This window comes from Prionailurus viverrinus, chromosome C2, assembly GCF_022837055.1.
Source record: "Prionailurus viverrinus isolate Anna chromosome C2, UM_Priviv_1.0, whole genome shotgun sequence".
NCBI classification, from domain to species: Eukaryota; Metazoa; Chordata; class Mammalia; order Carnivora; family Felidae; genus Prionailurus; species Prionailurus viverrinus.
Window position 1 is genome coordinate 75946206 of NC_062569.1, and position 13424 is coordinate 75959629.

The 13424-nt window shown below is 42.0% G+C and overlaps 1 protein-coding gene across 5 annotated transcripts in view; it reads right to left on the reverse strand.

Moving 5' to 3' along the window:
• Positions 1–13424, reverse strand: part of ABCC5 (ATP binding cassette subfamily C member 5) — an 81143-nt gene that overhangs the window by 10586 nt on the left and 57133 nt on the right. For all 5 annotated transcript variants that reach the window (XM_047873946.1, XM_047873948.1, XM_047873949.1 and 2 more), the window contains 6 exons: positions 12840–12993; positions 12627–12755; positions 10264–10450; positions 8888–8977; positions 6703–6892; positions 2813–2972 (listed from right to left, as the gene is read on the reverse strand). In XM_047873946.1, the coding sequence (XP_047729902.1) occupies positions 2813–2972; positions 6703–6892; positions 8888–8977; positions 10264–10450; positions 12627–12755; positions 12840–12993 (910 nt within the window). The remainder of the gene's footprint in view (positions 1–2812; positions 2973–6702; positions 6893–8887; positions 8978–10263; positions 10451–12626; positions 12756–12839; positions 12994–13424) is intronic.

The window sequence follows — 13424 nt, forward strand, 5'->3', positions numbered from 1 at the left end:
CAATTTAGCTTCACAGCAGAACTGAGAGGAAGGTAAAGATTTCCCATATATCCCCTCTCTCTGGAATGACTTCAGCAAATGTTAGATAACATCTAGTGTTCTTGATACAATTATTCTAGACTTAACATTACTTTCTGATGTTGACGCTAAGGAGCTTTTGGGAAATCCCAAGTTCCACAGGGACTAAGACTATCAAAATAAAAAAAATTAAAAAAAGGAAAGGGACACCCTTTCTTAAAATTTATTTTATTATTATTATTTTTTAATTTGAGAGAGAGAGAGAGAGAGAGAGAGAGAGAGAGAATATCTTAAGCAGGCTCCATGCTCAGTGCAGAGCCTGATGCAGGGTTCGATCCGGTGACCCTCAGATCATGACGTGAGCTGAAATCAAGAGTCAGCCGCTCAACCAACTAAGCCAGCCAGGTGCCCCAGGCTTTCTAGTAGTCTAAGAAAAGCAAAAGAACACCAAAAACTGAATATTCCTTGGGATAAAACCTGGTCTTATGTAAGACCTGAGAAGATAAAAGGAAGAATATCATAGGTCTGTGATTTAATTTCACCTCAGCATCTACTATTGACTTAAAAAGCCAAAATTACAGCTGGCAGAAAATGAAACTCACAGGATTCCCTAAATTTGTACAGTGGATTGCCCAAATAGCACTCTGAGCACAATAACTAAAAACTCAGGGCAGTAGCACACCAGCCATAAGCTTGTCCATCAAGCAGCAACATGTCTCTGGAGTTGATAACAAACGGCCCCAACTCCCAGAAAAGCTGCACTTCCATGAGGGTTTACAAATACCAGCTGCCATGCCAGCAGGTCAGTTCTTAACCATTAATTCTAGCATATGTGCTGCCAAAGCTAGCACTTAACCATCAACTCTAGAAGCCCCTGATTCACAGCCCCAAATGAAGTGCTGTAAAATTTGGAGATAAAACATGAGGCATGTCAGTGGCAGTGTCCTTAACAGAGTCAAGTTTAACACACTTTGTTTCTTAATGTTTTTCCAAGTGATGATAAAAAAAAAATGGTTCTTTTGTCCGGAGCCAAAAATTGTAAGGCCAATTATATTCTCAAAGGCATTCCTTGTGGCATCTAAAGGAAGAGCAGATTTGGCAACAACTCTCAATTTCTTCATTTTAGACCCTAGTCTTCAGTAAATTCTAATTCTCTTCTAACATTTGTTTGACTTTGTTATCTCAGTTCCTAAAGGGAACGACTGATCCATTCTATGCTGCCCAAATTCATTGAGAATTTGCCAATAGAGAAAATGCCAAAATAAACACACCCAAGAGTGTTGACCCTACATGTGTATAGGAGAGAATTCATTTTATCTACCAAACCTCTTTGAATCAGTGAGTTCAGGTGCCATTTCCGAAGAAAGGGAGGGGTCCTCATTTTTTTTTTAATGGTTATTTATTTATTTTGAGTCAGAGAGTGAGAGCGAGAGAGCGAAAGAGAGAGTGAGAGAGAGAGAGAATCCCAAGCAGGCTCTGTGCTGTCAGCACCAAGCCGGACACAGGGCTCAATCCCACAAACCGTGAGATCATGACCTCAGCCCAAATCAAGAATATGACGCTTAATTGACTGAGCCACCCAGGCGTCCAAGGAGGGGACCTGATTTTAAAGATAAGTCTGTGGTTATTTGAAATTAAGTTGGTACCAATTTTTTTATTTTGAAGACCACTAAAAATGAAAGAAATGGCAATACTACTTTCAGAGTGACTAAAAAAAAAAAAAAAAAAAAAAAAAAAAAGAAGTCCAATCTAGGTCAACTATATAGTTAAAGATATTTTTAGTTCAAAGGAGAGGCAACTTGAATAGAAATGGACATGGATTATGGAAAGCCATTGTTTCCAGGAGGCAAAAGCTTAAAGCTAAGGGCAAGGGTGGGATAATTTATAAGGAAAGATATGGGGCTTAAATATTATTTCCTTCTTAGTTACTATTTTAACAGGTTGAGAAGAGGAATTTTATCTTAGGCATCCTGGCAGATTTCAGAGAGGCATCATCCCAGAGGTAGAAAAACACGAGGAATAATAAGGTCAGAAAACCATCACGAGAACTGCAACTTGGAGCATAGCTAGGGGAGATGACAACGTGGAGTGGGAGGAAGATGAAGGATGATGGTGGTGAGGCTGATGAGCTGCTACTATTCATTGGATGCTCACGGTTTGCCAGGCTCAGTGCTTATATAATTTATATGGACCTATCCAACCTTCACAATGAAGATCATCCCCACATTTAATTAATTTAATATTAATTTAATATATCCCCACATTTGGGACACCTGGGTGACTCAGTCAGTTAAGCATTGACTCTTGATTTCCGCTCAGGTCATGGTATTATGGTTGGTGAGACTGAGCCCACACTGGGCTCCATGCTGAGCATGAAGCCTGCTGGGGATTCTTTCTCTCCCTCTCTCTCTGCCCCTCCCCACCATGTGTGTAGGCTCTCACTCTCTCTCAAAAAAAACATAAATGAACAACAAAAAAAGTTTTTTAATCTCCATTTTACAGATGAGGGAACAAGCTTAGTTAGGTATGTTCAGGTAACTTAGTCACAGGGCAGAGATCTGAGCCCAGATCTCGCTGACTTCTTTACCACCATGCTGCAGGGCCCATGGGCCCTGTTTCGTTAATGAGGTGGCTTGTGCGGGGGAGCTGCCCCTCACTTCTGCACTAAGAAGCACAGGGTGGTTCGAAAAGCACTAGACTAGAGGTCACTAGATCTCAGTCCCACATGGAGGCTCTAACATGCCCATCTGGCCTCGAAATGCAGCACGAAGCACATGGGCGCTCAGGTCCTTACCTGACAGTGCCACTGAACAGCACTGGCTCTTGAGGAATAATGGAAAGCTTGCTTCGCAGGTCGGCAAGGCCAATGTCACTGATTCTCACTCCATCAATCTTGATGCAGCCTCCAGATAACTCCACCAGACGAAAGAGGGCCATCCCTAGAGAGGACTTCCCTAAGGAGTCAAAAGACATGCAGAAAAGTAGCTCAATTAGCAAATTCCGTGAAGACAAAACTGGTTTATTCTCAGGGCAAAATCATCTAATTTTCTAGTTCTATTCGAACACTATTTCATCTGATTAGTTAAGATAATGTGGAAAATGATAGCCAGAGGGGCACCTGGGTGGCTCAGTCAGTTAAGTGACTTCAGCTCAGGTCATGATCTCATGGTTGGTGAGTTTGAGCCCCACGTTGGGCTCTGTGCTGACAGCTCAGAGTCTGAAGCCTGCTTCAGGTTCTATCTCCCTCTCTCTCTGTGCCTCACCTGCTTGTACTCTGTCTCTGTCTCTCTCTCTCAAAAATAAATAAACATTAAAAAAGAAAAAAAAGAAAGAAAATGATTGCCAGAAATAGCAAAAAAATGCACTTTCCAGAGCTACCAAGCATATATATTTAAATCACACAGCTTCAGCCTGAGAAGGAGTTTGAGGGACTGTCAGAATTTCACAAGAGTAAATTGGAAAAAGGCCTGCTTTTCACCTTTGGGGTGGGCACACAGGCTGAAATGCATCTCAGGCAAAGTGAGAAGAACAGAGAGCTTATAGCAAGGAACTAGTGGGGCAAACCAGAGGACACGATGTCTTCTCTCTTTTCTGTCCCCGTATCACAGCCCAGAGAGAAACAAGACAAGGCCTTTCTACCACTGCCACAGCAGCTGGGAACGGAAGAAGTTCTGGGGTAAACACATAGGGAAGGAGGCTTCGGCTTAAGTAAGTGGCTGTAGATAACTACTGCGATAAGGAACTGTGATAGAAAAGCAGGTCTGAGGGAGAAAGTGATGAGGTCAGAATAGCTTTTCTTAATTGAATCTTCATTTTAAAAGTCATATAAGTAATTCAAGGAGATAATGTTAATCTCCTATAATCTCACTACTGTTATTTTTGATACATTTCCTTTCAGTCTTTTTCTCTGAATTGAGATCACACCAGAGATACAATAATATAATCGCCTTTTCCCACTTATTATATAACAAGCACTCACCATGTTAAAATTTTTTCAAAATAAAGTTTTATTGGCTGCAATATATTCCACCATGTGGATGTGCTCTTGCTTACTTGACCAGTCCTCTAACATTGGAAACATATTTAATACTATAATAATGTTATGGCATGCTCAAACTGTGCTGCCACCTCAGATGATTTCCTTGGAAGACATTCTCAGAATTACTATGTCAAAGGATATAAACATTTAAAAAGCCATAGTGCTCCCACCCTCCAAAAACTTAAGACATAGTCAGGTCTGCCTTTCTGAAACTCAGACCCGTGGTTTAGATTTAGAACCACAGGTTTTTAGCTTTTCAACGACTTTTCCTTAGCCAGATGCCTGGTTCTTGACCCCCCCTTACTCTTCTTCTGCCTCCATGTTTTGAAAGTCCTCTCGTGAGAACTTCATGACTTTGTCTATTTAGCAGTCACTGAGGGCACAAATATCCTGCCTTCTCCCCAGTGTCTACAGCCACATCTCCACTGTCTGGGTTTGTCCCTAGGCAGACCCCTGTCAAATAACTAACGGGGACCCTGAGAAATGTCCACCTTCCTGAAGCAGTGATCCTTACATGCATCTATTAGAAATGAGCTGGGAAACCGGGTCCACTCAGCAGGATTCTTAAGGAGGACTTCTCCTCTTATAGGTAAATGCCTTTGTTCAGAATTTGGGGGGGGGGGGGGGGGCGGGGCTCTGGTTATTGGTCCCGTACCCTCATACAAGGAAGGCAGGGAGACTCTCCCTTAGTGTCAAGGCAGTGCTTTAAGATCTAAACCAAGGGGGGAATTTTCCTCAAATAAATAGATCAAGTTGTTCCACCTTAACAAAAGATGCTACCTGGACTGGAAGATCCTACAGTTCTCTGAATCCAGACTACCTTTGCACTGATGGAATGTACTAGTAAAAGAGGCCATGAAGTCCTCACAGTGATGTCCTTGACTATAGCCATGGCAGAGTCCCGGTCTAACAGTCTTTGCAGAAGCTTGTTAGAATTAGAGTCTAGGGGCGCCTGGGTGGCGCAGTTGGTTAAGTGTCCGACTTCAGCCAGGTCACGATCTCGCGGTCCGTGAGTTTGAGCCCCGCGTCAGGCTCTGGGCTGATGGCTCAGAGCCTGGAGCCTGTTTCCGATTCTGTGTCTCCCTCTCTCTCTGCCCCTCCCCTGTTCATGCTCTGTCTCTCTCTGTCCCAAAAATAAATAAACGTTGAAAAAAAAAAAAAAAAAGAATTAGAGTCTAGATTTTGCAAGTCGGCCATTTATAATTATTTTATTTTTTCTTATTTTTCTTCTGTCACTCCTTATGGCTCAATGAAGTCTCAGTGAATACTTCAGTCTGTCTTACCTGTGTCAAAGGGAATCACAGGGGGGGATATCAGTTAGAGCTTTCAGGGGAGCTGAGTACCCCTGGAAGCCAATGTAGCAGAGGGAATTTGAGGGAGGAAAGCATAGGCAGAGCTTTAGGGACAGCCTAAAGCCTTGGCCAAGGCTTTAGGACAGCCTAAAGCCAAGGACAACCCTCCTTGGCTGAACATCCTCCTGCCAGTGTAAAAAAACCTACAAACTGCATTGTTCTGACATGAAATAATTCCTTCAAGCAGGAAGCAGGAAATGGCGCTTTTTTTTCCTCTCTCTTCTTAGCAGGTTCTTTAAAGTAAATTGGCCAGAAAAGACACTAGGCTTTTTTTTTTTTCTTTAATGGAAAGAAACAGACCTGGAAGAGTTCTGATGCCAGGGAAGCATGGAGCCCCAAAAGCTAATGAGAACTGAACTAGAGAGACTGCTTAAACCAGGTACACCAGTCAGTAAAACAAAACAAGACTCAATGTTTGAAATGTTATTCAGGAAGGAAAGGGAAAGAAATGAATTACTCAGTTCTTAACCCTAGAAATCTAAAGGGCACATAAGTAATATGATACTAAGGGCAAAGAAGAACGCCTAAAATGAGGGCCAATTCTCAATTTCTTTGCAATCGATATCAGGTTAAGAAAATAATTTCTGTCTTCAAAGGGACACAGGTTCCTTATTTAGAGCTGTGTTGGCTTCTGGTAAATATGAGGCAACACTGGCAATATGTCACAGAAAACTTAACTTTTTTGTGTATTTTGACCTCATAGAAATAAGGATGTTCACTGCAGTACTATTCATAATAGTGAAAAATTGACAACCACCTCAATTCCCCACAACCGGGGATTGGTTAAATATAAATTATGGTATATCCATAAAATAGAATTTTCTATCATGCTGCATAGAATTCATGTCATAGGCTATTCATTGACATAGAGAAATAACTGGTAGACTTAAAAGCAGCTCATGAGATGGTGTGTGTAAAATGACCCCATTTGTGTAAACATATTTTTTTGATAGAAAAAGCCTGACAAGATACCCACCAAAATATTAATAGTAAATATCTCTGGGTAGTGGAGTTATGGGTGCTTTTCCCCCTTTTGCACTTTGCTATATGCTCCAAGTGTTCTGCATTGAGAAAGTACACTTTTATGATTAGAAAAAGCACTAAATATTACAAAAGCAGAGTTAAGAACACATTTAGAAAATTGGCTTCAGAGACACCCCTCTCCTCATTACTCATCTAATACAGAACTGGTTTGAAGGGATGAGAGTGATAGTCAATAAAACAGCAAATCATGGGCCCCAAGCTTAACTCAGATAGGTTCAAATGTTTCTCCAGAGGCCTTTGCATTCTTACCTGATCCGGTCCGTCCCACAATGCCAATCTTCTCCTTAGGTTTGATGGTGAAGGACACTTTCTTCAGAACCAGAGGGAGATTTTCTTGGTACCTCATCTCTGCATTCTCAAAGGTCACCTCTCCTTCCTGGGGCCAATCAGGGGAGGGAGCCTTGTTCTTAATTCTGGCAGGTGCTTCCAAAGAGAGAGTCTGGGGAGACAGAAGGGGCTGGATCAGACTGACCAGATTCTGTGGGGGCTGAAAGGCCTTCAAAGAGAAGTAAAATCAGGACAACCATAGCAGCCACACAGAGGCAGCTGCTACCCTGTCCCCGCCCTATGAAAGGGAGCAAGGGCTTATTACCACTAAACCAGACAGTGCACAATGGCTACTAGCTTTTCAGTTAGCAGTTTACAGTGGCTACTAAGCAGCATCTTGGGGAGGACAGCAGCTCTCAAACAGTTTTCTGTCTTACGGAATTTCTCCACAAAACCACCTTGGAGGTTAATGGTGGGGCATGAGACCTTTCACTGGCTCTTCACACACAGCCGTTTTGATTGGAATTCTTTGAAAATATTCTACTTGAAACAAGATTCCACCATTTGAAAGCCAATGGCCTAAACCCAAAGGAAGGAAACTACCATTTACTAAATACTTGATCAGATCCTGGCATTCTGACGTATCAGTCACCCCAGGAGACATGGGCTGTAATCCCAGTTTGCCACCAATAGCTGTGTGACCTGGATATATCACTTCTTCACTCTAGGTCTTAGTTTCTCATCTATAAATCGTGAGGACTGGATTAAAGAATGGTGGAAATCCATTCAGCTTTAAAATGCTGTGTTCAATGTAACTGCTTGGGTGATGTTTGTTACCAACAGCCCCACCTTGTAATGTTTGAAAATTCTCTGGCAACTAGTCATGGAGCTTTATAGCCTCATAGGGAAGTGAAAGCCAAGGGCTGTGGTGCTCTGGGCAGCAGTAGGGGTGGGGGGTGCGGGTGGAGACTGAAGTCTCAAATTCCAAGCTGGAAGGACTCCATGCCGGCACAGGCATCCAGGTTGGGGACTGGCAGTGGAGTCAGTCCTCAGAAACGTGACTGGTTTGTGCAGGGTCCACTCTGGTATGGCTGACCATCACCCTGACCTCTCCAGCAAGAGACTCTCACCAACAGCAATATTAAATCAAACACTACACACCCGTATATACACCCACATATTATCCACAGACATGAGCACTGGGCAACGAGGCTAACAGATAAACATAAGGAACAGCTATTAGCAGATATATTAGATGGTTATCTGCCATTCTGAGAATAACAGTTTGTAAGCTTAAGAAGTATCCTACAATTAATGAGGCTCATTGTCAAAACAATTCAGTGATGCATGTGTGCTGGCAAATGTAGTTTACATAATATACTAGTTCTCAATGGAAAGGATAGTTTTTTAACACTATGCTTGTAGGTCAATTATTGGGAAGTTGGGATATATTCTTCCCATGTAAACAATGATAAAGTCTCTGAGCAGTTCACAAAATAGGTAACTCCTGAGAACTGAGTTAAATTTGCGAATCCTAACTACTCATGACTCTGCTTCTCTCTATAGAAAACTGCTTTCAGAGCTCCAGCTAGGACACCAGCAAGAGGCTGTCTCCTGGCAGCACTGCAGAGAAGGTGGGAAGAACTAGATCATCTCAGTATCCACTAAATTAACTGGTTTCTAAACTATGAGTGCAGTTTAGAATTAACTAGAGGGCTTCTAAAACTTCAGAAGCTGGGGTCTCACCCCAGACCTACTGCATCGGAATCTCCAGAGATGAGGCCCACATCTGTCTCTGCCTAAAGCTCAGTCGGGGACACCGATGGCCTTCCCTGGTTAAGAGCAAGTGAACTAGGCTAAGATTTAAAACAATACGTGGTTTCAAACAGGGTAAAGAAAACGTTACAGTAGTCAGCTTAACCGAACTAACAAAATTCTGAACATTTTAGAAGTTAGCTGATGAACCTACGTTCTCAGACACAATTCACAAAAGTATTTAGAAACTCTTAAGCTATTCTCTTCTCCATTCCACACATGCTGAAGAGTCCTCCCTGTGGAACAAGGCAGAGAAAACAAGCATCCTCCCTGCACATCCAGCTGAGGCAGTAAAAGGGCAAAAGGACCCCATGAAGGGTCACATCACAGTAAAAGGACTTCTCAGCCTGACCTTGATGTAGTGGTTGATTCTCTCCACTGAGGTGAAGCGGGCTTCTGTCTCAGATGCCAGTCTGACGGTAAACTGGAACAGCCCCGTTAGCTGATAATGGAAAGCAAAAGCCAAGGGAGAATTCATTATGAATACATGTCAGGCCAACAATAGAAAACCTGCTCCATCTAGGGGATTAGAGCTCAATATACGAACTAACTGGGCACCTGCAGCAGCTAGTTTTAGGGACTGAGTCATTCTCTAAACATGTAACACAATGCCTATTATCCTCCAATCAACTGCAATTCTCAGTGAATGTAGGTGGCATTGTGGTACTGCACGCGCTAACTTTCCTGTATCCAAAGGATTTCCATCCATCTTTACATTTCCAGTACACATATCTGCAGCTGAGTAACTTCTGGGCTTCATACTTGCACCTGCACCTGCTCTGGCAGTCCTCTCCTCCTGAGAGGAACGAGTGAGAATGCAGAGCCCCTGTGTACCTCAGACTGAGGACCCTCAAACACAGCACATATAACACATATTCTTCCCCACCCAATAATCAAGTAAGTCTGCCTAACACGGACAGACGTCTTTGGGAATCTGTGAAGATACATATGTCCTCTTGGTCTTCTTTTGCTACTTATTTATTTTGATCTTTCCCATAGGGAAAAATGTCAAACAGATACAGGAGTAGAAAGGGAAGTATAATGAACTCCCATGTACTTAAAAAACTGTCAACTTACAGGCAATATTGTATCATTTATACCACGCAACCCATCTGTATTATTTGAAAGCAAATTCCAGACATCCTATCATTTTATCCATAAATACTTTAGCTTACATCTAACATATAAAGACTCTTTTAAAAACACAATACCATTGTCCAACACCATGATGACACCTTAACAGCTTCAAATACTTAGTGCCCAAGTTCCCAATTGTTCTTTGAGCTTTTCAAAGACCTTAGACTACCCCTAGGGGCCAGGTCTCCACGTGTAACAGTACTGGGAAAATCAGGGGCCTGAAAATAAAATGCATATAAGAAGCATACTGAGGACACAGTATTTTTTAGAAGACCAGGAAAAGGCCAGAGATGGGAGGGTGGTGAACGTAGAAACCTACAATTAACAAACTATTTTCAAAATCATGTTTATTTATGAAGAAACAGCACCTATTTCTTAAACACATGCAACAGACTTAAATCTCTTTGTTCCTATATAGCACTTGGATCTCTCTCCCATTCTCCCTGCCCAACCAAGCCTAGGTTGTTACTAACAAAGAGATGGACAGAAGCTCTAAGAGTCAAAGGCTTAGGGAGAGCCCCCTACCATGCCTCTCCTAGGGCAACACAGGACTCAAGTGAGGAGAGGTAATGCTCCGCCCCAGAGACTGACCTGGACAGCATAAGAGATGGCAAGACCCGAGTAGGCAGGGGGAATCTGCCCATGCATGAGAACAATCATCAACCCAGTGGTGGTGATCAAGGCAATGCTGATCAGGTCCAGCCGCACAGCCAGCCACCGCATTGCACACGTGAACAAGAAGAAAGGACCTTGGTTGTTATCGAGTAGCTCCTGGTACCTGTGAGGGAGACAGAACACCTAATAGGCCAACAAAGCACCACACAGTCCTGGGGAGGGGTGATGTCAGAGTTCTGGTGGATTATGGATGGAGGGCTAACTTTTAAGTACTTCCTGTGTGTCACCAGGAAAATGCTATGGAAACCTAAGGACTGCAGAGTATTCCAGGCTCCATACACAGGACAACTTGTGGTTTTCCAGTTTTACTCCTTCAGAGAAACTAAATTTGTTAGGGAAAAATATCTACGTTAACGGCACAAGGAATGCACGGGGAAAAGAGACCAAATAAAGAGGCTGGTTAAGCTTTAGCAAAATGTCTTAGGTCAGGGGTCATTTCCTCAAAGAAAGAGAGGTTACACAGGCAAACTGCAGAAATGCCCTAGGGCCTGGAAAAATAAACTCACAAAGTGAATATGGTAAAATGGAAAATGTCTGCTGGGGCACTGATGTTGGGCAAAACGGTGCTTGTTTCCCAAGGCCGCAGAGCACAGAACCAGGAACTAAACCACAGCAAAAAAAAAGACCTGGACAACCTTTGCCACTGAAGGAGCGAGACACTACTGAACCTGGGGTCCTAGAGAGCAGATCAGACACCATCCAAAGGCTTGCGTGTCACATACAACTACAACTTCAGAGCAGGGAGTCTTACCAGGCAAATGTGCTTTGTTTAAAAAAAAAAAAAAATCTCTTTTCTTCTTTATATATTTGGAGAAAATCTAGAAAATGTAGTAAAGAAGAAAACGCAGTATTCTCACCACTCTGTTAAAACCAGGGTTAATATTCTGCCATATCTTCTCTCAGTACTTTTTCTAATACACTTAAATTTATGTGTGCGTGTATATACACACATACAGTGTATGTTACTGTTTTTCTCTTAAAGTTAGGATTATTTTTCTGAGTCGTTTAACCTAGACTTTCCATTCTAGATTTTCTTTTAATTAATTACCTAATTTTTGGAGTAGACAAGATATGCACAGAAGATTTAGAAGGCATAAAAAAGTTTTTTTTTTTTAATATTTATTTATTTTTGAGAGAGAAAGAGAGAGAGAGAGAGCACAAGCAGGGGAGGGAGGGACAGAGAGGGAGACAGAAAATCTGAAGCAGGGTCCAGGCTCTGAGCTGTCAGCACAGAGCCCGACGCAGGGACTAAATTCTTGAACTGTGAGATCATGACCTGAGCCGAAGTGGGACACTTAATCAACTAATTCACCCAGGAGCCCTGGCATAAAAAGTTTTACCATGAAAAGTCAGTCTTTCTCCTGCCCATCCTCCAGCTACTCAGTTCCCCTTTCCAGTGGCAGCTAGTAGTTCCTTGTGCACCCTTTCAAGGATATTCTAAATGTCATCTATATAAACATATACTTAAAAGGGAGCATACCATGCACACACATCTGTATCTTGCTCTTTCACTAATGTATTTTATTCATTTATTTTTTTAATATTAATTTTTGAGACAGAGAGACAGACAGAATGTGAGTGGGGGAGGGCAGAGAGACAGAGGGAAACACAGAATCTGAAGCAGGCTCCAGACTGAGCTTTCAGCACAGAGCCCGATGCGGGGCTCGAACTCACAAACATGAGATCACGACCCGAGCCTAAGTTGGATGCTTAACCAACTGAGCCACCCAGGCGCTCCTCACTAATGTATTTTAGAGATCATTCCATATCAGTACCTATAGTACTGTCTTATTCTTCTTAAGGGCCACAGAGTATTCTATATGGGTATACCATAGCTTGCTTAATCAGTTCTGTATTGAAGGACATTTAAGTTAGTTCCAGTCTCTTGTTAATACAAAGCTCCAAAATGACTATCTATGTAGATAAATTTCTCATATAAACAATCTTCAGCAGCTAAAATAAAAATGTCAGTCTAATGTCAATGTTCATCTTCTACTGTTTCAAAAAAAGAAAAGAAAAAAGGAAAACTCCTTCATATATAGCCATTTAGAGTCCAAAGCCAATAGACTCCAAAACCTGTATTTTGCCTTCTCATTTGCTTAGAAAGGAGTTCCAGCAAGTGAGTGAATGAATTTTAATCAGAGACCATTAGATCACTAATACTTTTTTTGTAATGAGCTTTACAATCACCAACTCTGGCCCTGAAAGGCTTCTTGGACTTATTAAATGTTGGTGTGTTGACCCCCCCTTTGAGCCCTCTGGCCACCATCAGCACTAACCTGTGCAGAAATTCCTGCCCTTTGTTGTAGGCATGGATGGTGGCAAGGCCCTGTATGCTGGATGTGATGTGGGAGAGGAAAGGTGACTGTGTGATATTGTCCAGACGCTTCAGCTCTCGAATCAGCACCCTGGAGAGAGAATGAGTTCCATGTCAGAGTGGTAGACCAGCAACTCTGGCTTCATGCTGGAAGATGTAAACACTTCTTGTTTACCTGGAGACAATGTGCAGAACTGAAAAGAGGATGAAGAGGGGCCCCACCGCCACCAGGAACCATGGGAAAACTCCAGCGATCATTCCAACACAGAAGAACACCAGGATGACATTTTGGATGAACATCTCAGCCTGGAAGGGCAGGCGGACATCAACTGCGGAAATCATAAAGGAACAGGGAAAATGAGACCAAAAATTTAAAAAAAAACACAAAAAGATTCCACAAATTTTCTGTCTGAAATTTGTGTGTTGTCTTTTAAATCAAAGAAAAATCTAGAAACCTGGTTGCTCTAATTTTTCTTGTCCCAGGAAATTCTAAGTGATCTTTCTTTCCCCAGTCCCTCTTTTGGGTTTACCATGCCACCCAATCACTTTAAACATTTTTTCCCTTTACAAAATAAATATGCTTGTTGCAAAATATTTAGAAAATAAATATTCAAGAAGGAAAATAAAAATGATCTTTATTCTTACCAGTACCAACAAACTGCTGCTAACATTTAAGAAATTTTTCATTATGAAAAAATTTAAACGTACACAAAAATCAAAGGAGTATAGAACCTTCAACAGTTAACAACATTTTCTTCAT